The sequence below is a fragment of the Acanthochromis polyacanthus genome, chromosome 6 (genome assembly GCF_021347895.1).
Source record: "Acanthochromis polyacanthus isolate Apoly-LR-REF ecotype Palm Island chromosome 6, KAUST_Apoly_ChrSc, whole genome shotgun sequence".
Lineage (NCBI taxonomy): Eukaryota > Metazoa > Chordata > Actinopteri > Pomacentridae > Acanthochromis > Acanthochromis polyacanthus.
In genome coordinates, this window is record NC_067118.1 from 39697687 (window position 1) to 39722421 (window position 24735).

The 24735-nt window shown below is 41.7% G+C and overlaps 1 protein-coding gene across 5 annotated transcripts in view; it reads left to right on the forward strand.

Moving 5' to 3' along the window:
* Positions 1–1264: 1264 nt before the first annotated feature.
* kif1b (kinesin family member 1B) overlaps positions 1265–24735 on the forward strand; it is a 69128-nt gene continuing 45657 nt past the window's right edge. For 3 of the 5 annotated variants that reach the window (XM_051949118.1, XM_051949117.1, XM_051949119.1), the window contains exons 1-7: positions 1266–1581; positions 2753–2907; positions 21138–21214; positions 21323–21502; positions 22550–22618; positions 23038–23216; positions 23952–24063. In XM_051949118.1, coding sequence (XP_051805078.1) covers positions 2802–2907; positions 21138–21214; positions 21323–21502; positions 22550–22618; positions 23038–23216; positions 23952–24063 — 723 coding nt within the window. In that variant the 5' untranslated portion in view covers positions 1266–1581; positions 2753–2801. Of the gene's footprint in view, positions 1582–2752; positions 2908–21137; positions 21215–21322; positions 21503–22549; positions 22619–23037; positions 23217–23951; positions 24064–24735 lie in introns of all 5 variants that reach the window. The other 2 variants (XM_051949116.1, XM_051949120.1) reach the window with 2 other exon arrangements.

The window sequence follows — 24735 nt, forward strand, 5'->3', positions numbered from 1 at the left end:
TCTTTTTAGAATTTTAACCTACAGAAAGGACACAAAACTGCAAAATGTCAGATTATACAATATCTCAAACATTTTTCTCTACTAGCTGCTTAGGTAAGGCCTGTAATAATGCAGTAGTCTGGGTGACGAGGTAAATACAGAAGTTAGAAAATGTCGTGTTGTGTGATACTTTTACACTTGGCTTTATTTTGTGTTTGCAAAAAATAACCTGTTCCAATTCCCGGCACCACAAAAACACTTTTCTGGAGCTGTGGATTCCCAAATGCATTAGCTTAGTCATTCTTCTGCTGTAATAGGTATAAAGTCAAGGTCATACACCCCAAAAGGCACATCTATACTATATAGAGATGGCCTGGGTGCAATATCAATGAAATCCCTCAAGTAGTTTCTGAGATATGCTCCGGAAAGGAAATGCGGACATACGGACGAACGGACAGACATACGGACGGACGTGCCCACGCCAATACCCCCCTCCGTGCCTTCGGCCGGCGTGGGATAAAAAAGCAAAAATGAGGAAAAAAAAAAAAAGAATTGCATCAAACACACAAAAACACTGTAGAACGATGTGATTCTCTTTTATTTTAGTTCAAAGGCTTTACTATCATATGCAGCAATAAACTAATAATCAGTGCAATTGAATTGTTTGTTAGCTGCACTCATTCAGACACTATTCAATCCCATCTACTCATACATACTGAAGTAACAAACATGAAAATACAGCAAGAGTGCAGAAATATATGTAGAAAAACAGGCATGAGCAATATTTATGTTGCAGACAAGGTCAGATCTGTTCATACAACTCAGGAAGGGAATGCTGAATAAAAGTGCAGTGCAAAAGAAGTATGTGCAAGAGAAGAAAGTATGTGCAAAGGTAAACGTGTACAGAAAACATCCAGTGCTGCAACATTGCATGAAGTCCTTTGGTAGGTGCAGTGGTTCAAGTATTCCCTAGTCTAAAGCATTCGTTTGAGCAAAGACTTTTTAACTCTGAATGCATTGTGAAGTTTATTTTTTGTGAGACATGCACCACTTGTCGCTAGACGGCGCTCTTTGCGGTGACCCTAAGTGTTGCGGTGACAGCGGTGCGGGGAGCGGTGGGTAGAAATCCTGCAGTGTGGCGTCACGATCGAAAAAAAATCAAGAGGCCAGAGACCCCACCCACTCCCACCCTCCTGAGCCTCCCCATTGGCTCTCCGGCACATTTCTCAAGCCATCTCTTCTCTCATTGGTCCGACGGCATGTCCGTCAACGCGCCGAGAGGGAGTTGACGTAATCTCTTCGGTAAATCAAGGCGATCCATCAATTCTGCTTTTCGCTTGTGTGCAGAGAGACGTCCGCCTTTTCCCCCCCGTGCTGGAAGATAAACCGGCTCAAGAGTCGCCGTTTTTCAATCACAGTCTATCCGGCGGAGGATACCGCTATAATGGGTGTTTTTAACGGAACCGGACTTTATAGCAGTTTTCGTGCGCGCAGCTTCTGATAGAAAAAAACAACAACCCATCTTGACGCCCGTTAGCTAGCGTTTAGTTCTCGCCACTGTCCGGTGGTGTCGGTGCTGTTTCGGCGAGAGTCCCCTCAAACGTGAGTATAAACGTTAATATCCATCTATTTATTTGTATTTTTAAGGATTCATTGCGGTTGTTGTTACAGGTTAATGTGAGAAGCAGCTGCTACCTGGTGGTCAGTTGTCTCTACGTTAGTCATAGACAGCCGTTGGACGTTTACACCGCCTCAGTTGCGATAATAGTTTAAAAATAATATTGTATGCGCTAATTATATGAAATGACTCGTTTGCTAGCTTGGTATTTGTCTGTGGTTGCGTTGCCGTTTCCGTCAGACGGACTCTGGAGGTTAGTTCCGTCTCATGCCAGAGATACTGAAGTCCCACCGATAGCACATCACGGCTCATCGCTAGCTCGAAATAAACAATATAACGGTCGCCGCGTGAAACTTGGCACCTATTAGGATTTAGCGCTTTATAACCCTATCGTGCAGGTTAAATGTGAACAATGTGTCCGGGTCTGTGCGGCTGAAATGAACGTGAAACTCCTCCCTGCACTATTCCACAACATACAGCGGCGGGGGATTAGCCTACTTCCTAACGTGGGCGAATTTAATTTTTAAAAAACCAACATTTTAATCTCTCCGTCTGCACAGAATGGACGCTGTCAGATGGCAGCAGACAGGCCCGGCTGCTGTCCCACTGTAGCCCACACCAAATAGGGTAGATAGAATTTCATGGGCGTATGCTTCAGCAACTATGGCTGACTGCAAGGACATGGAAAAAGAGGAGATACTTAGGCTGTTCAGTCACAGAGCGCTGAATGTGTAGCCCTAAATTGACTGTAAACACACTGGGAAGTTGCGTTTTATCTTAATAAAGGATTATATTATGCAAGAAGCACGGGTATTAGATACAATATTTAGATTTTCCATTCTGTAAAGCTTCTCTCACCTACACTGTGCATTTCTGAATTGAATGCATTGCCATGCATCCTTTAGTTGACTGCTAAATGTTGCTGTTTACAAAATATTAAAGCCTCAATGGCTGTGGTCGGCCATATTTGTTGTAGGCTCTCATGACTGGAAATTGGGAGGGGGTGCACTTTCATTGTGTTTGATTTACATGTTGTGAAAATAGGTTCTGCTCTAGTGCATTCTGGCAGCAAACATGGCCTCTCTTAATTAATGTAACAACAGCTATTCTTTTTACTAAGCCGATGCACACGTCTTTTTTTTGTGTTTCCTCTAGGAGGGATATCTAAGGAATCTTACTGGGAGACGGTCCTTAAACCGCAAACATGTCTGGGGCGTCTGTAAAAGTCGCTGTTCGAGTTCGGCCCTTCAACTCCAGGGAGACAAGCAAGGACTCAAAATGTATCATTCAGATGCAAGGCAACACTACAAGTAAGTCACCCACTGGCCTGCACACAAAAACACCCACACAAACCAAAAAAACTTCTTAAATTTATGCAGGTCTGTCTGCTAAGGCAAGCTTGGTATACCACACATGCTCCCACGTGGTCTTCCGTCAGGGGTCTTAGCAATGAACAGTAGAATGAGCAAACTGAATGGTGGACGGTTGGGGACAAACAGCCTGAAAGAGAATAAAAGGCTTACAGAGGGAAATTCCTCCTCCTCTGAAGGGGCCTGCATGCCTGAGGAGTCTGTGTGAGAAACGCTTAGTTGGTTCATGCTGGGAGACCCGGGGGTCGTCCCACAGTCTGGCCTGCCAGTACCCCCGTTCCATCTCCTCTTTATCACACCGTCAGTGTTTTACAATAGATGTGTGTGTTGTTTTAGCACTTTATGAAAATGCTATCTCTGAGTGTACACAAACAGTTAGTGAAAGAGGCTTGTAAAACGTTATGGCCAGTTAATCATTAACAGGATGCATGGTTTTGGTCCAGGAGGAGCTGAAGTGGTTGAATTAGAACTGCAAAGGCTGATTGATTAATTAACTGTGATTTATAATTTGTTATATGTATACCTTTGAGAACATTTTCTCGGGATCAGTGGTTGAGTTGGTGATGAATACATGCACTTACAGCACCTCCATAATTATTAGCACCCCTGGTTAAGATCTTCTTTAGCTTCTAATAAATTCAATTTTTTTCTAAATAATATAGGACCACAATGGGAAAAAAAGAGGAAAATCTAATCTTTAATTCAAGTGGGGGAAAAAAATCACACATTAAGAAATAATTCTTTTACATCAAATCATGTTTGCCACCATTATTAGCACCCTTGATGTTAATACTTTGTACAACCCTTTTTGCCAATAAAACTGCACCTAATCTTCTCCTATAATACATTTTTCTACAATTGTCAGTGTGAGACTATGCTTCTGCAATAAAAATTGAATTTATTTTAAAGCTTTCAACACATCTTAACCTGGGATGCCAATAATTATGGAGGATGCTGTGTATAGTTTGACTTGAATCACTTTTTGCTTTTACATGTGCAGAAATCTGTTCAAAACTTAGTCGCATTAATGAAAATGTTAATTTGTTGAAATAATCCATGCACTAAAATAAAATCTTATTGGTTTTATCATGGAGGCTTGCAGAAAATGTAAAAAAGTGTAATTATATAACACACATATGTACACATTGAATGAAGCATTGCATAGCTTTCCATGAACATACTGAACTGGTGTGGTTGCATATGTGATAGCGCCCTGCCTAGCTATGGACCGTTCTGATTCTGATATGAGAGGATAAACAATAGCAGAGCAAGAGCAGAAGACCTGAATGTGGTGTGTAGTCATGTGATTCAACCTGCGTACTTGTGACTGAGTCATCAGGTGCTGTGAAGTGCTCGCTGCCTCCTTACTCATGACTGTGCTGTATGTTCCATCTCAGCTGGCAGATGAACACAGTCTGCCTGACATTAGCATGGAAACGTTTAACGACCCAGAAACAAGACGGCATGTGACAGCAGAAACCTGGTCTGCCAGCACGCTCTCTTATTTTCCTCAAGTTTTGTCTGTCAGTCTTATCGGCCTCGTTAGGCTAAGCCTATATGAATCTTCCATAAGATCAAGTGTCCCCACCAGTTATGGCTCACTTGTCCTTTATCTCTCATACTCTACCAAAGAGGAGCTTTGTGTCAAATCCCTAGTACTTTTTACTCCATATCCTTGGGTTTCCATTATGCCAATGTCACTCGAAGGAGCTGGAGGGTGACTCGTGGTTTGTAGCAGAACTGCAGTGGAATATGCAGCGTTTTTTGGGGGGTTAGTCAGTGAGAGCGTGAGCGAGCGAGGGAGAGGAATAGGCTGCAGTGCTGCCTACTCTACCTCCTATCACATGGGCAGATTGCAGAGCAGAAAGGGAGGCTGGCAGGCGGCCATACTCTCCCTTCATCAGGAGTTCATTGCAGATGGTATGCTGAGCATGCTGTCTTATTGGTATGCTGAGAGGCTGAACAGTACCTAGTCACTAAAACAGGCTCAGGTTGAGACTGTTTGATTTGCAGCACCAAAATCTGACCTTCCTGGAGCTGTGGTCACTGGATTTCCTCACATTTTCCTGTCTGTCGCCGTCTACCAACTTGAACCAGCTTACATCTTTAGTCCAGTTTATTAGCAGATTTGTTTGGGAGACCAAGAAGTACAGTGCACAGTGTTTTAATAGATACTTTGATTTGTATAATTGTAGCATGTAATTATAGAATTAGTCCTTGCTTGAGATTTTCAAGTTCTTTGCAAAGTGTGTTTCTTTTAACTCCAAGTGATTGTTTTCTTTTACCGTGATATGTTTAGTTTCCATGGCTGCCAGATGTGTGGTATCATGTAATCCTTCCAAAAACTGAAAGACCTCATTCAAAAACAGATGGACTTAATCAAGCAGCATATCTATGACTCATCACAACTTTACATAATATTCCCAATAAAGTCTGTCTTTTGAACATCAAAAACTTACCAAGTAAGCTTCTTTTATAAGATTGAGAGGTGGCTATAAGCTACAAAAGCCAATATACATATTACAATGTTTGAAGGGACTTTTCAAACCTCTACTGCAGCAACATCCACAGCTTTTAAAAATCTGTGTTAGTATGTTGTACTTTTGCTGGTGTAAAGTCCAGTATGCTGCTTGCATCAGAATCAATGGAAAGAGAGACAAACAGTGTCTGCAGTACATGTGTGTTTGGATTATTCCAGGGAGTCTTTGGTGAGTTCTAGCATTTAAACAGGACTGAACGCTGCCTGACTGAAATGGGATGTTTTTATGGAGTTGCTTGGTCAGCTTGTAGGTGTTTGGGTGATGTGTGCACGATGCTGTGACACTCCCCTTATTGTTGTGATGCGCTCAAGGGCATATGTGTCCGTCTGTGAGCATATGTCAACAGGACAGAGCAAGACTGAGCTCAGGGGCAAGAGGAGGATATGCTTACCCTCTCCCCCTCTCTCACTCCTATTCACAATGCATCGAGGATTGTCAGGGATCGGGTGCAGGCAGAGGGGCAGCAAATTGATTATCCAGTGTGCAGGAAATGTGTCCAAGGCCTCTGCAGGCAGGCTGGAAATAAGCAAAGGCCTCATTCAGTAGAAGCTCTTAAACATAGCAGAGCTAATGTAATTATAAAGGGGTGACGCGATGTCCTGTTGCATTGGTTTTGTGTCGGTGCTCCAAATGTTGAATAACTCCAGGACACACAAAGCCTGCCCTCATTTGGGCCCTGATGTGTTCTTCACATCGGTCTTCGTCTCGTTGTGTAACCCATGTGTTTTGTCCCCCTGCAGCCAGTAAGCAGCAACTCATGTATGTATGGACAAAGAAGGTGGATGGATGTTTCACAGCACGCAGAGAGAAGCATACACTGTGTTTAGTTTAGAACATCACGCAAACATTATTTCTCACATTATAATTTGTGTTTGTAATGCCTTATCTGTACACTCCAGCCTAGCTAAACTGAACAGCTGTCTGTGAAACATTATCCCCAAAGCTGAGAGTAAACTAAATGAAAAATTGATAGAGAAAACAAAAGGTTGCCTTGTCAATTAAACCTTCACCTTTCCAATACAATTCTGCTGAGTGTCCTCTCAGTGTGAGCTAAGCGGATAGTGACCTTACAAAAACCCTGCAGGGAGGAATCAGCTCAGCTCCAGTGTCAGTTGCACACAAGAGGAGGCTATCATCACAGCAGAAATGACAATGAACCCATCTCATATGAATGAACTGTTGTCATCAACGAGAACGCTGGCGGGACAAGTGGGAAGGACGATGGGAGGCGTGGGCTCGTATGAGGGATGCTCATCCTTCTGCTGAACCCTGTGCAGACAGGACCGATTGATCTGATTAGGACCAGTAATCTGCAGGCTTGCCTCAGGTCGCCACGCCCTGCTGCTGTAATCCCTGTCACCCTTGTAGGTGTGCACACATCCACATACGCTCACTCAAGGTGTTACATTCCTCATCACCTCATGCTGAGATTGTTTTGGAGCAATGCATGCACTACTTACAGGGCAGGCTCCAACACATCAGATTGACCTGCTAATGAGGAGGCTAGGCAAGCCGATGTCTGTGTCCGATATCAGCTTTTGCTGTGTCACGGGACCGTCACAAGAGAAACCCATGTCGTGCAGCTCACCCAGTTTTCAGTAGATGTACCTGAATAACAGAAAGTTACACAGACAGTGTGGGAACCATTTGGTAGGGCTGGCCTGTGAAGAAAGGCAAACACTGCAAGGTTTTTTTTTTTCATTAATCTTGTTTGATGTATTAATTGACTTTAAAGATTTCAAGTAGCGTTACAACACATCCATAGCTGCTTGGGTCACACGGTACAGGGCAATCGACTGACTACAATGTGGCCCTTACACTGAACACAGCGTAGCACGAGGCTTAATTTATCTCAGAAAATTCAACAAAAGAGAGAGAGGCTAGCGTTAGTTTGTGCAGTTTTGAGCTAAAACTCTGACTTTTAATGGTTATTTTATACTAATAATCAATATTTCGCACTGGTCACAATATTTTTTTAATCTTAAACTGGAATAATAGAAGTCAGAGTCTTCTGACTCAGCATTGCTTCCGTTTGTCTTGTTTCTTTTTGTGTGCTAGCATTTGAATGCTTTAGCTGCGACAGAAGGGATTATAGTCGATTGGATATCGTTGAATGTTTACATATTTAAGACATATGCCAAAAATATTATTTTATGCGTTTTCTTCTTTCACTGAACTGCGCTCAGAGCATGCACTGACCCGTTCCCAGATGTTCTGTGGTTGTCCTCTACACAGTGTGGTCAAAGCAACGGCAACTGGTTTCCACTGCTGTAAAAATACATATTGAATGAATGGATGAATAAAATCCTCTCTCTCTACTTCTACACACTCCTCTGTTTCATCAGATCATGTGTTCTGGTTGGCTTTGCCTCACGATGTTCACCCTCGCATTTTTCTGCCCTCCTGATGCCCCCGAAGGTTTTTGGTGTCGGTTTTGCAAGTTGTTGTTTTGATGGCGACATTTGCCAGTTATTGAAGCTGAATCGTTGACAGTTGTTTGATTTGGCAGGATGTTCATATAAACAGGGTTGGTGTTGTTTGAATGGATGCTGACCCAGCTGCACACACTATTTTATTTAAATGAGAAGTCTGTGTATATTTAGCTCTACTCTCATAATTTAATTTTGGTAAAATTCTGTTCATGCAGTCTGTCCTTAAGTATTCTGTTTATTGGCATTTATTATGAAATGGTGCCATTGTTGTTTAAATTGTGAACTAAAGCATTCCACAAAGCTATGGTGGCCTTTTGAATGTGCACTCAGTCATTTGTCATTAATAAGTGTTTTAAAATGAATTAGAAACCACACTATGTTATTATTATACATGAATGCTGGAATGTGCTTGATGTGGCATGGGGCAAAAGTGACAAATGAGTTGGCATTTTAAAATGGTTTCTGTTTTGTAGTTAACCAAACCACTTGTGGTTTTCTCTCCACAGCTTATGTTGACTCTCTAGCGTTTCCTTTTTTTTAAACTTTCATTTTCAAAATGTGCCCCTATTTAAATATCTGAGTCTTGATGTGTATTTGCTCCAGTGCTGAGTCAATTTATTTAGGCGACAGCTCATATTATTCAGCTGTCAGACTGCAAAGTGTTGTACAGGCTAGCATTCTGTATGGAATATAAGCCACTTTTTGCAGAAATCAGACATCAAACCTGGAAGAAAATGGTATAGTTCACTGTTGTCGCTCTCAGGATGAATTTCTTCACATCAGAGGACTTTACCTCCAGACATCTTTTAATTACCAGAGACAAAAAGAAGTACATCTAGAAAACCATTGTACATTTCAGGCTTTGGTTTGTATATTGTGTGCTTATTTAGAGTAAAGATGAGACATGGTCCGGTTCCATTTCGCACTCCTCTCACTGAGCACACTAGCTGTAGTGTCCGTTAGTAATCCTGTTCTGATCATATCTGTATTAGATGCATTACATGTATCACATAAACATAAACATGATCTTTGCTAATTTTTTGAGCGTGCTCCTCGTTCTGGCTTGTGATTGATCTCAGCAGAGTCTGTGAGAGCCTTTTACAGAAAATGTTGGATATTAGAGGAGCTGACTGGAGAGGGGGAGGGGGATGCGAACGCAGCCACAGCAGCAGAGACAGTGAAAGTCGTGCACGAGCGCTCTTCACGTGTAGGACAGCGTGAGGCAGCATCACATACAGTTCTCCAGCTAGAGACGATGGAATTTCACTCATAATGATGGAGGCTGATTTATGCAGTTAAGCCAAACAAATGGCAAAGCTATTATAATATTTGCATTGTTTGTTTTGTTGTTTATTTAGAGCTTGTGCCTCCACACAGATTTCTTTTCATTATTTAAGACTGCATCATTAGCAGAACTCGAGAGAACTTGCCACCGTTCCTCTGTGGATTTAGGCGTCTGCAGGAGCTTCTGACTCTTCAAACTTACTCGGTGAAGATGAGATCAGGGCTCTGTGGGGGCCATATCATCGGTGGCAGCATTCCTCGCTCTCATTATCATTGAAGATAGTTCTTTACAACTGTAGCTGCACGTATGGACTTGTCTCCGTCAAGGATAAGAATGTAAACATCAAAGTGTCTGCTCAGTACATTCTTGGCACATACAGGGTGGTGTACTAATGAATTTCAAACAGAATGTAGTGTAGTTCTTTACCAGCACACAACCCTCTCCACATACCCAGCAGATATTCCAGCTGCTCACATCCAACATCTTTGTCCCTGACTTCATGAAAGCAGGAGATAAAAAGCAGATAGTGGCCTTTTTATCTGACTGTTATGGCATTCCTAGCTCGCTGCTCCTACCTGCTGTTTGTTTCACTGCCTAAGTTGGGTGAATTAGCTGGATTTTCCCACATTCAAGAGAGCGAATGTGTGTTTTGTTTTTGTTTTTTTTTAAAGATTTTGTGCCCTCACTAACCCAGCACTCTTTCCAGACTGTATTGTTTGGTTTCCTCCCACAGTCTGAGGGTTGAATTCAGAGGCAAACTGGAGAGCTTTGCAGTCTGGGCACGGGAACCTTGTTGGTGGACATTATGGACACTTTGCATTATTCATGAGTAAAAGTAGTGGGGGTTACTTGAATATTATTATTTAACCGTAACTAATTAGGCAGAAGAGCTCATTTTTGATCGGGTAATCTTGCACCACTCCAAAATGGGGCTGTTATGCCACCGATTAAAGGGGAACTTCGGTTTTTTTCAACCTGGGGTCTGTTTTCATGTCATTTCATACATGTGAGTGATGGAGAAATGAATTTTCGACATAGCTCCAGTATTTAGCCAGGCAGGCAGCTTAGCAGCTCGGCTAGCGAAAAGTATGGGGCAACTTGCCTCCCTGGGTCAAAGTCCGCCCTAACGTGCTTCTTGCCCCACACTGACCGGCTCGGATAGTCTCAACGAGTGTCCCACAACATACTAGAGATGAGAAGTGAACGAAAACCTCCACATTACCTGGCGATCGCTATTTGTTGTGGTCTGTATCCAAAGCTCACGATTTTGTGAGCTATCGCACGATTTCGGAACGAGATTTGCTTTCTAGCGTCCTGGGCTTTGGATACAGACCACAACAAATAGCGATCGCCAAGTAATTTGGAGGTTTTCGTTCACTTCTCATCTCTAGTATGTTGTGGGACACTCATTGAGACTATCCGAGCCGGTCAGTGAGGGGCAAAAACCACGTTAGGGCGGACTTTGACGCGGGGGGGCAAGTTGCCCCATACTTTACGCTAACTGAGCTGCTAGCTGAGCTGCTAAGCTGCCTGCCTGGCTAAATACTGGAGCTATGTCGAAAATTCATTTCTCCATCACTCACATGTATGAAATTACATATGAAAACAGACCCCAGGTTGAAAAAAACCGAAGTTCCCCTTTAAATACTGTGCAGCAAATTTAATTAATATCAATGGAGTGTACGCACACACTCGTAAACACATGCATGCACACACGTAGTTTCACACATCGCCTCTGTTCTCCAGAGAGGAAATGCTGGATGGAAGAGGTTAGTCATCTGACATTACCTTGAGGCATCAGTCAGTTCTTATCTTCTTTATCTTTTTCTTTTTTTAAGCTTGGCGTTGAAGAAAAAGATGTGAGACTTTCACAGACCCATGTGCCTGCTCTGCGTTTGTGATGTCACGCTGCTTACATAAAGCCAGAAAGCATTTAAAGTGTGACTTTGGTTGCTGAGTGGAGGCTAGTTGAGGAAATCCAGGTCACTGCTCTGTAAAATGGGCGCCTGTTGTGAGCAGTGAATGTAAGGGGCTCTGTGTTTCCCTTGTCTGCACAGCCTGGTTTACACTGTTGTTCCCACTCAGCCGTTCTGCCTGGATCCTATGATTATCTTGATGCCGTTTAAAAAAAATAAAAAATTGAGACACTGAACAGTCATGATTCAAACCAGCTGCTTTAATTAATGTTATACTTTAATTTCAGTGTTTTATTGTTCATTTCTCACAATAGCATTCCCCTCCCCATTAATTTAATGCTAACCAGCAATAGCAGTGGCCATAGTTTTCACTTGCAGTGTTGTACGGTATACCAACCCTAGAAAATGTTTGCATCACCTCACTGTTAAAAATGATATTTTGCCCTGTTTCCATAGTATCTGTACTGAAAGAATTACAGTGCTTTAATAGAAGCATAATTGCTCCAAGTTGCGTGGATTTGTGACAGCGGGGCAGAGTGTCTGTGCAGGGCTCTGCTCCCACTCCCTGCAGGCATAGTGGGTGTGCCCACCACCTTTCTCTTCTCTCATAACACACACTACAGCTTTCATGGTGAAAAAATAGGAGGCATAGTCGGCAAGTTGCCGACAGTCCACGGATTGCACACAAAGTGGATGCACGAGGAAAACGTGGCATCATTTCACATACAGTCAGTAGTCAGGGCGAACACATCGACAGTTTTTACCAGGGTCCACTGAGGAAGCCGACACCTTGGCAGAGCATCTTTCCAACAGACATGCCGACTTGTTTAAAGGATTCAAAGAGAGTCAGGTTAGCGGATGTGATAATATAAGTACATAATTCCCTCAAATGCAAGTGAAATGAATGAGATTTTATTTATACAAGCAAACTTTTTTAACCATGTGAAATTGATGAGGCAATAAAGGGGAATGACAACTGTTTATTTTTTCGTCTTTTTAGGTAATGTACAACATTACACAATCTTTATATGCAAGCACAGCGCCTACACTTCTAATTCTAATTCACTGCTTAAAGTCAGGTATTCACAATTATGCAGATCGACCACAACAGTTACAATGATCAGTTCAATTGTTGCAGAAAAAGTAACAGTTTGTGATTAAATTATTCCCCAAAGTACTGCTGCACTTATCTCTGCAAGGATTTAACGTTTTATAAAGAATAGTATGACATGTGAAGGTCGAGAATTGAACATGTGAAGGTCGAGAATTGAACATGTGAAGAGCTGATGTTAATGAAGGAAATTAAAATGTATCAGTTCAGGTACAGTAATTCATTCCTGACGAGTTATGGCTTTTTCCACATCTTCCACTGCCTTGCTTTGACATCGTAAAAATATTTTTCTGTTTCTTAATCGACAAGAAACAACAAATTTGAGGTTCCCTATTTTTAATTTATTATTCCTTTATTTTGTTAAGGTTTAGATAGGACTGGTATCAGTGTATTGAGGCAGGTGTCGTATCAAAGTTTTATTCCTGTTCCTACTGAAGGTTTATATTTTATGTGTGTGAATACTGTTAATTGATTATTCCACAACCACATTTCCAAATAGATATAAACAGTCTTTATCTATAATCCTTTGCAGTTTTTTATTTCTTAATACAGCACATGCAGACCCATTTCCCTAGAGCTGATTGTGTCAAGGCAATTTTCTGCTGTCACTAAATTAAGTGCTATTTTAAAACTGGACTACACCGTGCTCATCTAAAGCTGAGATGGTGTCGCTCCAGCTTCTCATGACACAGGATGTATTGGGAAAGACCTCTGACCTTTGAGGCAGCACCTGCAGGGAGGAGATTGTACACTTTGGACCTGATCCGTGAGAAGCTTTGCTCCATTAACGCCTGGATCCTTTCAGTTTAACACTAAACAACAAAAATGTACAAGCTGCCAGAATTTAGGCAGAAACAAAAGGAGTTAGACTTGCAGCCTTTTTAAAATGTTATTTAAAGATGTATTTTTATTTCAGGCCTGTGTGCTTTGTGGTTTTAACCCCTCCGTGTCATCACCTGAGAGGCTGCCTGGTATCCCCCTCTCTTTGTTCGAGTTCTGTGTTTGTTTAGCTTCTGAATGGAGTCCTGCTGGCTTTGCATGTTGTCTCTGTCTGGTGGCTTCTAGAAGCCTCTCTTTAGTCTCTGTTATCCTGGACTCAGTGAGTCTGTGCGAACCTCTAATATCTAAAGGCAGACAGAGCCCTAGTTCGCTAGCTATCAGTGTCTGTGGGCTGGAAGCAATGTATGGTTTGGCTATGAGTTCAGCGGAAAGGTTGGGCAGCTGAAATCTGTCCATTCCTTCCTGTCACTGACAGTCTGTCGGCATGCAAAGCACTAACTGCCATCTGCTGCAGTAAAAATAGACAGTAGTCAGAGCTGGAACAGCTGGCACACAGGCCTGGACTGCGCCCTCTGCCACTGCTTTCTAGCTAAAAATTAAGTGCAACTTATAGTGACTTTATGTATATGTATGTGTTTTTCCCTTTTTTTCTGCCAGGAAGTTGATAAAAAGCAAACAACGCTCAGTAGTAGTAGAAACAAATCTTGGATTATCGTATTATAATTATGAGACAAAGCCCATTTTGTGTTTTTACACGCACTTAAACATTTGATTTCAGATGATTTGGGGTTATTTAATTATCACGTTTATAAGAAATACAGTCAAAAGGTTTCCAAGTCATGCTATCAAATATAAGTGCCTATTCCAAAACCCCAAAAAGCGACACATGCCCTCCTAATATTGCTAGACTGTTCTCTGCACTGTCACTCAAAAGGCTCCAAAGAAATCCTCTTATCTTTGGTAGGTGGGAGGAATTAAATGTGATTGCTGACCAGCTGCAAGTAAATATAGGCTTTTAGTGCATTGCATGTAAACACACACTTTGAGTTCATGCATGTGATGAATTCATGTCAAACAGATGTCACATTTTGCTGCAGTAGTAAATAAACTGACTTTTTTCAACGTAGTCCTTTTGTTTTTATTTCCAGTTTACTTTTAGCTGACTTCGGTCACTTTCCAACGAAAACACAGAAAGTTTATTTTTTTCTGAATGCTGCTGTCTTTTTTTCTGAAAAGGAGAGGGGGGTAAAGCAATGTGAAAAGGGTCATTGTGACAGAGGGGACTGACCACATAAAGCCTTGTCATAACAGATTACCTAATGTGTTTTGCAGGCTCTGTTGTCAACGGCAATACCCTGTATTCAGTGCTTTGTTCTGGTGTCTTCCTGTGCTTTTTTCCCTCCTCGTCTCTCCCAGTAGGAAGACAAAAATGACGTGATCAGCCTTCTGAGTAGAAACTGAGGTTTTGTTAGTGCCTTCCTTCACAGTTTCAGTGGTACCTCTGATGTAAAGGTTCATCTGATAAATGAAAATGTGTGCTCTTTGCTTAAATAGAAAGTTTGTCGTAGTTTGTCTGAGTCAGTGACAGTGATATGGGTCATGTTCCCTAGCTAGACAAACTCATCGGCCTGCCTGGAAAGTTCCAGTGTATTTGGCAGGAGCATTCAACAGTGGAATATTGAATTGCTGTGTGGATATGTTTTAATTAAAGACCACATGGCATCTTCCAGACCAGACGTGAAAGAGCACTGCGTCCAAAGGGGGTAATGGAGATGCCACATGTTAGTTTCTGTTTTGGAGATGTTGTATGTCTTGTGTTGTGGCTGCAACAGGCTCAGCTGTTTGTCGAATGTGCACAGCAGTGCTCAGACACTACTTTTAGCCCTCAGCTCTGAGCTGCATCCAGTGACAACTCTGTCACCTGTGCTGCAACCCTGGTAACCGGGCCATCAAACAAACTGTTCCAGAGACGCTGGATGCAACACGCAGGACATTTCTGTGGCCACCTAAGCATGTACCCCATACCGTCGTTATGCTTCCTATTTAAGACTGAACACCATATTAGCATTGCTGTGGCACTGCTCACACCGTCGCCTCTTGTCAGCAGCTGTTTTGCTTCACTATTCTCACACAAACTGTGGCACAGGTGGTCATCACTGCACTGGAGCTGTGGTGCTATTGATTTCTCTCTTAATGTGACGGGGCAGGGCATTATGCCATATGACTTGTATGCTCTGCATGTCCTGTCAGCATTTATATTGTCTATATATATAATACTCTTTATTTCTCATGCTGCATGTGGGGTACCTGCAGTGTATCCTCCTTGGAAGTTTTTAGTGATTGAACTGAAATCATTTAGCTATCCCCCTAAAACTTTGCGATTTGGCTTATAAGCTTCTAAACAAATTTCACTCATCGTGTGCTACAAACACCCATCTTCCTGTCTCCTAATGCATTTGTCTTAATAAATCATGAGTCTAGCATTATTCTCACTTAACGTGCTCTGCCATTGCTGAGTTGTTTGCAGTATCGTTTCCATCTGAACAGCGCAATCACCTTAATTTAACAAATGCTCTGCTACCAAAAGCTTTACAGCAGGAATGCTCTGTTACAGTAAATTACTGGTATTAAAAGAAAAGGTATTCAATGCAGACAATCCCTCCTGTTACTGTTTACTGCACGGCAGATGTGCAGTTTACATTATTGCGTTATTATTGCTCATGCATTAATGCAGAAGCAGGATTTTAGTGTTGATACAAAGAGACAAACTGTGCTGTAGGTCCAGCTGGTCAAGAGGAGAATAGTGTGGACAATCTCAGCCTCAGACTACAAGTCACTTAAGGCTGCGATACAAAACTCAGTAACTTCAACTGTTACATGTTATTAACGTTTGGTATGACATCTGTCTATGTAAAACACACTGTCTGGGGATGTAGAGAGCACAGAGGGCATCACATCACATTTCTGAAAGTTTCTGTTCTGCTTGCTCAACAGTTACCACTTACAGTGATGCCAAAGTATCGCAACCTTTAATTCAAGTAAAATATAACCTAGACTCTGTTTCAGTCTGCCGTTCATGTGTTTGAGTAAGGAGCCCCACCCTCGAGTAAAGAGCCAATGCTGCAGTAGAGAAGATAAAAACAGAGAGGCAAAGATCATTCCTCTGAAGGGTTTTGAGTGACTGTCCTATAAGCATTTTCCACGGAAATAATTGGCTGAAAAATCCCTTTTTGGAAGAGAATATTTATTAACTAGAAGAGAAGAAACATTGTAAACTTAAGTGTTAACCAAAGCAGAAAATTATTAAAATGAAATGGGTTTTATTCTGTGAGGTTGCATGACTGCCTTTAGGCTCAGCACCCGAATGTAATCAACACTAATTAAACATGCAGTGATAGTGAATTACAATCAGTTTAAATGAATTAGTACTAGATCAGATAATATTTAATATTGTAGTGCTATGTATCATTGATGTGGATATTGTGCAAAACATTTCTGAAACTGCTTGTCTCTCTTGCCATAAAGCAATAATTATCAGTTACTGAGTATAATTTCTCTGTATAGCTATCTTTGTGATATACTCTCATCCTTTCATTTTTTTAATGAGAAGTGCACTTTGTTAGAGCTGTTTGGATCTGCTGAAATCGCAAATATTTTTATGCAATGTTGTGAGAGAATTTAATGTTATGAATGAAATGAGTGGAATAACATCATTGAGGAGTGAACTGTTACATCACACTCCTGCCCATATGCACAGCTGCACACACACCCCAGGGATGCTATTAAAACGTCTCAGTCTTGCTGAAAGAAGCGCATGTGTTTATTGTAATTCTTCACAGATATCATTTCCCTGAATGTCTGGCTTCTTGTAGCAGTTCATCCATTTGTTTTCCCTTTAGAGATCACACATGCATTTCTTTAATGCCCTTATCCCCGATCTGTGATCTCAGATAAGCATTGATCAGTTTGAACTAGCAGCCTGAAGGTCCGCTGAGGGTTACGGGAAGAGAGAGGCAAACACGTTCAGCCATTTTAGGCTCCACTCGTCTGCTCGTCTCAGGTGAAAGGGGCTGGCTTTTAGTCCCCATCTGGTGCTCAGAGACCTCCTAACAACCTCATTACTGAGGGGTATCTTTGCTTTCCTGGTTGGGTTATAGGCCCCATGTTGAACACTGTAGCACAAAATGTCTGCCCGCTACAACCAGCTGAGTGATATCCTTCAGATAGCAGGATGTGGTTAGTTAACTGCTATCTAACCTTCCGTTAAAACAGAGAGCTCCTGTGGAGTGCTAGCAAAGAAACGCAGAATGAAAATTGAGAGCTGTGACACTTCAGAAAAAAGAACATTTGAATTATCTTCATATGCCAGCGAGACTAGTAGCTTGTTCACAGAACGTCCGGCTCTGACTAAATTTCTCAGTCTTGAGAATTGTCTCCTTAGTAGTACCCACACAGTTTTGCTTGTCCTCTGCTTATGTAATAGATGTTTAGTGCAGTTTAGTGGTCTGATGATGCCACAGTATTTTGCTCTTGCTGTGATAATGTTCAATATGTGACCCTTGTGGCTGCAGATTTTACTGTTTCCTGATACACAGCCAATCGGTGCACTCCTTCTGAGTAGCTGATTTAAATGATTTTTGTTTTATTACAGTATTCATGTTCTGACAGTTTCCATTTTCAGAGTATGTTTATGGTTTTTGTGCAGTAAAAGTTGTCTCTCGTAATGCCTCTGGATAAGTAGCTTGTTGTCTTCATGGCGTCCTAAAGTCAGTGTTTGATAAATGACTGTAACTGTGGACAAACCTTTATTGTAAGGAACTATGTATAATTTCTAGAGAGCTGTAACAGGGAATGTTTGAGACGAGAGCAAAGAGAACGCAATGTGCCGCATCCTCCCCTTCTGTGCCAAGTTGAAGTTGTTATGGCAACCAGAATCGGGTCCTATACCTGTTGCCATGGTTAAGAAAGACAGAGTGATGACGTTGTTTATTAGGCAGCAGAATGCGTCTGCCATTTCCAGTCCAGGATGTGACGCTCGACCCAATGTTTACTATAAATGGGAAGGATAGAAATTCCTCATTGGCAGCTGGATTTATGACTATTACTATATACGTTTCCCTGTTCACGTAAAATCTGTGTGTGATGTATAGGTGTGAGCATAGTGAGTGAACTGAGTGACTCATATTCAGTTTAGAAAAAGTAGGTGAGTAATGTTTGAATGTAGGTTGCACTTGATGGCTGAATGCAACAATTTGACAAATGTGTCTGATTAACTATAGATGGATGTACCCTGAGAAGCATTTGTCACTCTTCCAACACAAAGCACAAATGATTAAAAGTTAAAGTAGACATGTAATCACTGATAATCCTGTTCTTTAGTGGAGATGTAACAGCAGTTGCAGCTCCATATGTGTGATATTTTGTGAATCCTTGCCCTCGGTGCCCTTTTACAGGCTCTCAGATGAAAGATCCACTCTTGTGACGCTCTGACACGACTACATGGGTGAAGCAGCTATCTGTTCTGAGTGGGCAATTAAATGAGGCGATTGTGCCACATGAGCGTGATTCAACTTTAGGAGCTAAGCAGACTCACAGTTGTTGCTTTGCTGTGCTTAGACACGCTTTTTACATCACAAAATCCACCCCGGTCTCAGAGGAGAGTCCAGGAATAAATGGGGGATTAGAAAACTCACACCATGCTTTGTCTTGCTAGAACATGGCTGTGATTCGCCGTCAGGTTCATAACCAGGCGTAAACTAACCGTGACGTCACCCGTTGGTTTCAACGGCGAGAAAATGAAGCCCGGATTTTGCTACTTCCTGGTCGCCGTTTTGGATTTTTTGGAGCCAGTGACGTAAAAAGCGTCATCAAACAGATTGGACCGGAGAGCAACTAGGGGCAGGATTGGCTGAGAACTCTCTTATCCCGCCCACGTTTTGCCGCAGAGGCTTCTGTTGCTGTCTATCAAGTGTAGCCACGCCCCCTGGCTCCGCCAACTTTAACGATTTATTTAAAATTCAGTATTGATTTATTTTAAGATCGGCCACCTGATCTCTCATTTTGACCATGAAAACTAACGGGGAAAAAATCCTGAGCTGTAGGACATCAGTCTATCAAATTTTATTTTTTCCAAAAATGAATTGGAGTCTATGGAGAAAAAGCTTTTTGGAGCCAACCCTAGCGGACGGTGTGATATTGCAAGTTTTTGACACTTCCGGGTTGGCTTCAATTCTGGAGCCAGATGCTACGTCCACTATATATACAGTCTATGTTCATAACCATAAGACTGCTGCCTGTAACTGGCATCTCACTGTCCCACATACGACTCCGTCTCTTCTTCTTTCAGATTTTATTGTTAAGGTTTCACCTTGACACTGAATCACTTAATGCCCACTGTAGATTGTTCTAGAAAAGGGGAATAGGGGCGCTGGTAACCTAAATCGCACTTCATTTCTTCATGCCCTGTCTCCAATTTCCCCTTGAAGGCAGGTCAAAGGTGAAACGGGGCTTTATTTAGCCACCTGTCTCGCTGTATCTTCTTCCAGTGCCCGATATGGAAGCTGCTGCTCTGCCGGTGCACCTTAACCTGTTTGAAGGTTGTAGATGGAAACAAATGCATAATTTCTACCTGCGCAAGATTGTAGCTACCTGATCCTTAGTGCAGTAACAGCCACTATTATCATCACATATTTAACGTAGAGCCGTTAGTGTTCTGGTTTCTGAGGACAGGCTGTGCTTTTCTGTCAGCATGTGACCTGTGGAGGGCGATATGCAATCCCTGTCTCTCCACATCTCCTGCATTATTGATAAGTGTGCTGAAATCCTCTGAGCACATAAAGGCACTCTGCTGGCGACATCTTGATGCAAAAGCCTCACAAGCACCCTCATGTCGATGAGCTAAACCTGGCTTTAATTTGCCCATTAGCAAAGCACAGAATTTGCATTAAACAAAGCTAATTACCGTTTTCTGGCTGGCACTGCACATTTGCTCTACACGCTTGCATACACAGAGGCTATTCTTCTTACAAAGATGTAGATGCAGTGTTTCCTTTCATCTCACTTTTGGTTTCTATTGTTCATCTCTTTGACTTGTTGCTAGGCCCTTGAGCACTTACGTTAATTTAAGTCTCTTACACTCTTCTTCCCTTTCCTTCTCTGTTCTAATGCTGAAAGTATGCATTTCCTACCCTGAAGGAACTCTCTGCATTAGCCTAAACACAAGCAATCTTTAGCCCAACAAAGTCCAATAAGGGGATTTTAGGAACAATAGGAGCACGGCTAACCGCAAAATATCTTACGGTAGATCTGCATCCTGCTCTTTCCCTGCCACATATCTGCTATTGTCCCAGGGGTACCAACCAGAATGACTGAGGGGGTTGACATGCCAGGCATGGTAGCAGATTCTTGTTCATTAAAAAATGTCTGTGTGGCCACAGGGAGCGGCTGGATAATGTGGAAATATGGTGTCACTAAGCCTGTCACAGATACAACAGGTGAAGTGGTAGAAAAAGGCTGTTGTTATCAGTCCATATGGAGACTGGAGACAATGATTAAAGATGTTGTTTTCAGTCAAACTTGAAGCAACAGTTGCTGTCCTGAAAAAAGCACATGATCTGTCACTGATTCATGTGACTTTCAGTTCCATATATATCTCTGTTAGTGCCCTCATTGAGGAACAGGATCTTGAAGCAACCACAGCCAGTCTACAGAGAATTTAATTCATAAAGTGACAGTGCCATCCATTTACTGCTACTGAAGGAACTGGATAAAAAGAAAAGTGCATGTGCAAAAAACTAAACAAAGAAACAAATCCATACAATAACAACAAAAAACAGCTGAGCTAAGTAGACACAATGGCATTAGGCCTGGACAGGAACTTCTGCTTCAGTGACTTCTTGGTCAAAGACTTGCTGGCTGCTTTTGGTACATCCTTTGTGGTGGTAGAAGGGACATTAATCCAGTTCCTCAGAAGAATTTGTATCATTAGCTAGGTCTAGGCAGCTTTCAAAATGAGTCTATACGCACAAGAGAACAGTTGTTGTCACACACTCTCATTCAAACCAGATGTTATCAGCCACATTTCTAATTTTGTTCTCTCCTCTGCAGCTATCCTCAACCCCAAAGCCCCAAAGGAACCAGCAAAGACCTTCAGTTTTGATTACTCCTACTGGTCACACACCACGGTGAGTTTGGACATTTTCATTGCTCCGACTTCAAGCATAATTTCGCAATTTGAAGTACCATAAGTTTCTACATATGCATGTTTAAAATAATTTTTCTCCTTCCCACAGCCGGAGGACCCATGCTTTGCATCACAGAACCTCGTGTACAATGACATTGGCAAGGAAATGCTGCAGCATGCCTTTGAGGGCTATAACGTCTGCATCTTTGCATATGGCCAGACAGGAGCTGGCAAATCCTACACTATGATGGGCAAGCAGGAGGAAGGGCAGGAAGGAATCATTCCCATGGTATGTTCTGCAGGGTATCTTTTCAAATTTAGTGAACTGCAGAGATCATGACCGACTTTGACCACCGTACTGAATAATGCAACCTCTTTTCTTGCAGTCAGCAATCTTTACTATTCCTGTTCACGTGGGTCATTGAATGTTTAGCTCAACCCCTGAGAGAATTTTTTTTTTCACCAGTGTTGTAATGAGATATCTCCATGGCTCTGCAAATTTTTGCTTGCTTAATGTGCTTCGGATGATTTATTTCCATTTAGCTGGTGTGAGACCTTCCTTGCTTGTCCTTGTAGCCACCGCCTGGTTTAGAAAAACTAGCAATAAGAGGGGACACGGATAACCCGGGATGCAGTGTTAACATGGTGCAGACTTGCACCGTATGCACTTTGGACAAATTATGTTTAATCCCATGAACAATGACACAAAGCCAATTATTTTCTGCCAATTATAGACACTGTAACATCATTAAGTAGAATATGACATGGTTCCAAAAGTGACAGTGTTATGTTTTTTATGCTGATGACACCAAATGCTATGTACACATGCTCAAAAATATATATACTAGAAACATCACTTGGAAAATTACTGAATTTCTTTTGTAATGTTAAAAATTCTTAATATTTCTCCCTCCACATTTCAGAACACATTCAATTCTGTTGCAAAGCAGATGAATCCAAAATTTCTGTCCCTTGGAATTAAAGATTAAATCAATGACCTGCTCTTGTGGGGTTTTCTCCATTACAGATTCTACAGAAAATGAAAATGATTAGTTCTGTCTGTTCTCAAAGATACTGTCATTTTCTGTCTTGTCTGATTATAAATTAAAATGATTCATATTTTTGGTTAATTCTAGCTTTCATACCTTGTTTTTCTCAGCTAAAATTAAGTCACATGTGCAGATGATCTCTAGATATTATGATGTAATCATTTATTGCTGATTGATTTGCTATTTGTTGTCTGTTTGTCCACGGATCTCTCACCTATTTATCATCCCCTTTCTCTCTTCCGAGTCGGCTAATTTGCACTAAAATGTCTTCTTTCTCTGCCTCCCAGCTATGTGAAGATCTCTTTGAGAAAATCAATGAGGACAGCAACAAAGAGGAGCTCTCCTACTCAGTAGAGGTGAGGCTCAGACTGCCTTGGCATCCATAATCCCCATTGTTAACCCATTACTCCAACTCCTGTGCTGGCTGGTCTCTAAGGAACCATTCCAAGACTTCTCCTATCAGTGTATCTGGTAAAAGTGAATCAATCACATGTTGGCTGAAGCTTCAAGGATGCTGCGTTTCCTCTGTTCATTCCCTCTGGTTATCATGTTAGAGTAAACTACCACGTTTTAGTCAGACTGGGGGATTCAAATATGGATCTGCCAAAAAAAAAAAAGAACATATTGTGAGAATTAGGCCTATCTTCCTATATATATAGTCACATTGTACAGAGCTGCACTGTCTTATTATTCTGTTCTCAGCCTCATGTTACTGAATTTCAGTGTTGTCCTGGGACACTTGAACTCAGTGTGTTACTTTTAAAATTGTTTCTAGGTCAGTTACATGGAGATCTACTGCGAGCGAGTCCGAGATTTGCTCAATCCTAAGAACAAAGGGAATCTGCGAGTCCGAGAACACCCGCTGCTGGGTCCCTACGTAGAGGACCTGTCCAAGCTAGCTGTCACCTCCTACACAGACATCGCTGACCTGATGGATGCAGGCAACAAGGCCAGGTGAGTCAAGCTCCGGGATCATGCTGAGATCATGGGAAGGAGAAGAAGGAGGAGTGATGGTGACAGCTGCGATGCTGTGATAACTCACATCCTCAGTCATGCAGGCTGATAAGGGAAGGATTCTGAATCAGAGAATTGCGATGATTTTTATAACTTGATTGCCAGTGTTGATTAAGGATTGATTAGATAAATGCAAGAAACGAGGATGTTCTCTTTGTAGCATTCTTAAGTTTTAATAAAAAAGCAAGTCAAGCATGACAGAACCTATCTGCAGTTGCATGTAAGGAGTATTTCTCAATGACATCTGCATATGCTCGAGTGCGTGTATTGTATGTGTGTGTATGTTTTACTCTCTGTGTGTCAGAAGAGCTCCAATGGGGAGGAGTGAACCCTGCCTTAATCTTGCTGTGCTGACTCAGAGGGCTTATTTCTAGAACATGCGTCTAAAGCCCGTATCTCCTCTGTGACTATCCCTCTGAGAGCGCCTTGTGAATTTGTGTTTGGCATCTTCACACTGTTATCCACCTCCGCTGCACAAAGTAATCCCTTCAACTCAGTTCACTCTAATGGGTGTAAACCCCGGTGATGAGGGCTCTAGTAAAAGGCCAAACCATGAATTCAGCATTCATCATGCAGAATAATACAAAGGGAAAAATGATTACGGTGCTCAGACAAATGCTTTATGTTCATATTGTGCTGTATTGCCTAACTATTCCCACATGTGCTAACTTCCAGAACTGTGGCTGCCACCAACATGAACGAGACCAGCAGCAGGTCCCATGCAGTCTTCACCATCGTCTTCACACAGAAGAAACACGACAGCGAGACGGATCTCTCTACAGAAAAGGTTCGAGCATCTTGTTTATGTTTTTTGTTTTGTTATTGTGATTTTGCTTTGTAATGCATAAAAATGAAAATTTAATAAACATAATATGAAAAAATAAAGAAAAGGTTCGAGCAGACTAGAACTTTATGATTCCTACGTTAGATGGGAATCATAAAGTTCCTACTGTTGTGTTAACAACAGTACAATTAAGGTTTCAGCTCCATGTTGTTGAAAGTGATTTTATTAATTTTTTATACATACTGTGTATTTATAGCCAGTTTTTTTCGGATTCGGATGAGGGTTGGTTGTGCAGTCAGTGGTGGCTGGAGAACGAAAAGAAAGAGCCATTTTTGAGTTGACTTTTAACATTTCCTCTCTGTCGACACAAAGACCACTGTGTTATTGTAAACACAATGCCTATTGTATTTAGCTACTATATCAGATTTTACTGCCGAGCTGCATCTCACTTGAGAGGAATGCCCACATTTTTAGACCGGTTTGCACTTTTTGCATGATATTTTTGATGGTTTGATTTTTGTTGAAAGTTTCTGAAAGCACCATGAATTTTATGATTTGTTTGGAGTACTTTTAAAGATACTGGAGTTTTTTTCTTTAGTTTTTCTATCGTTGAAAGTAGCGATGGGAATTCCACAATTTGATTCAGTTTGATTGTATTCCGTCGTTCTAATTCAG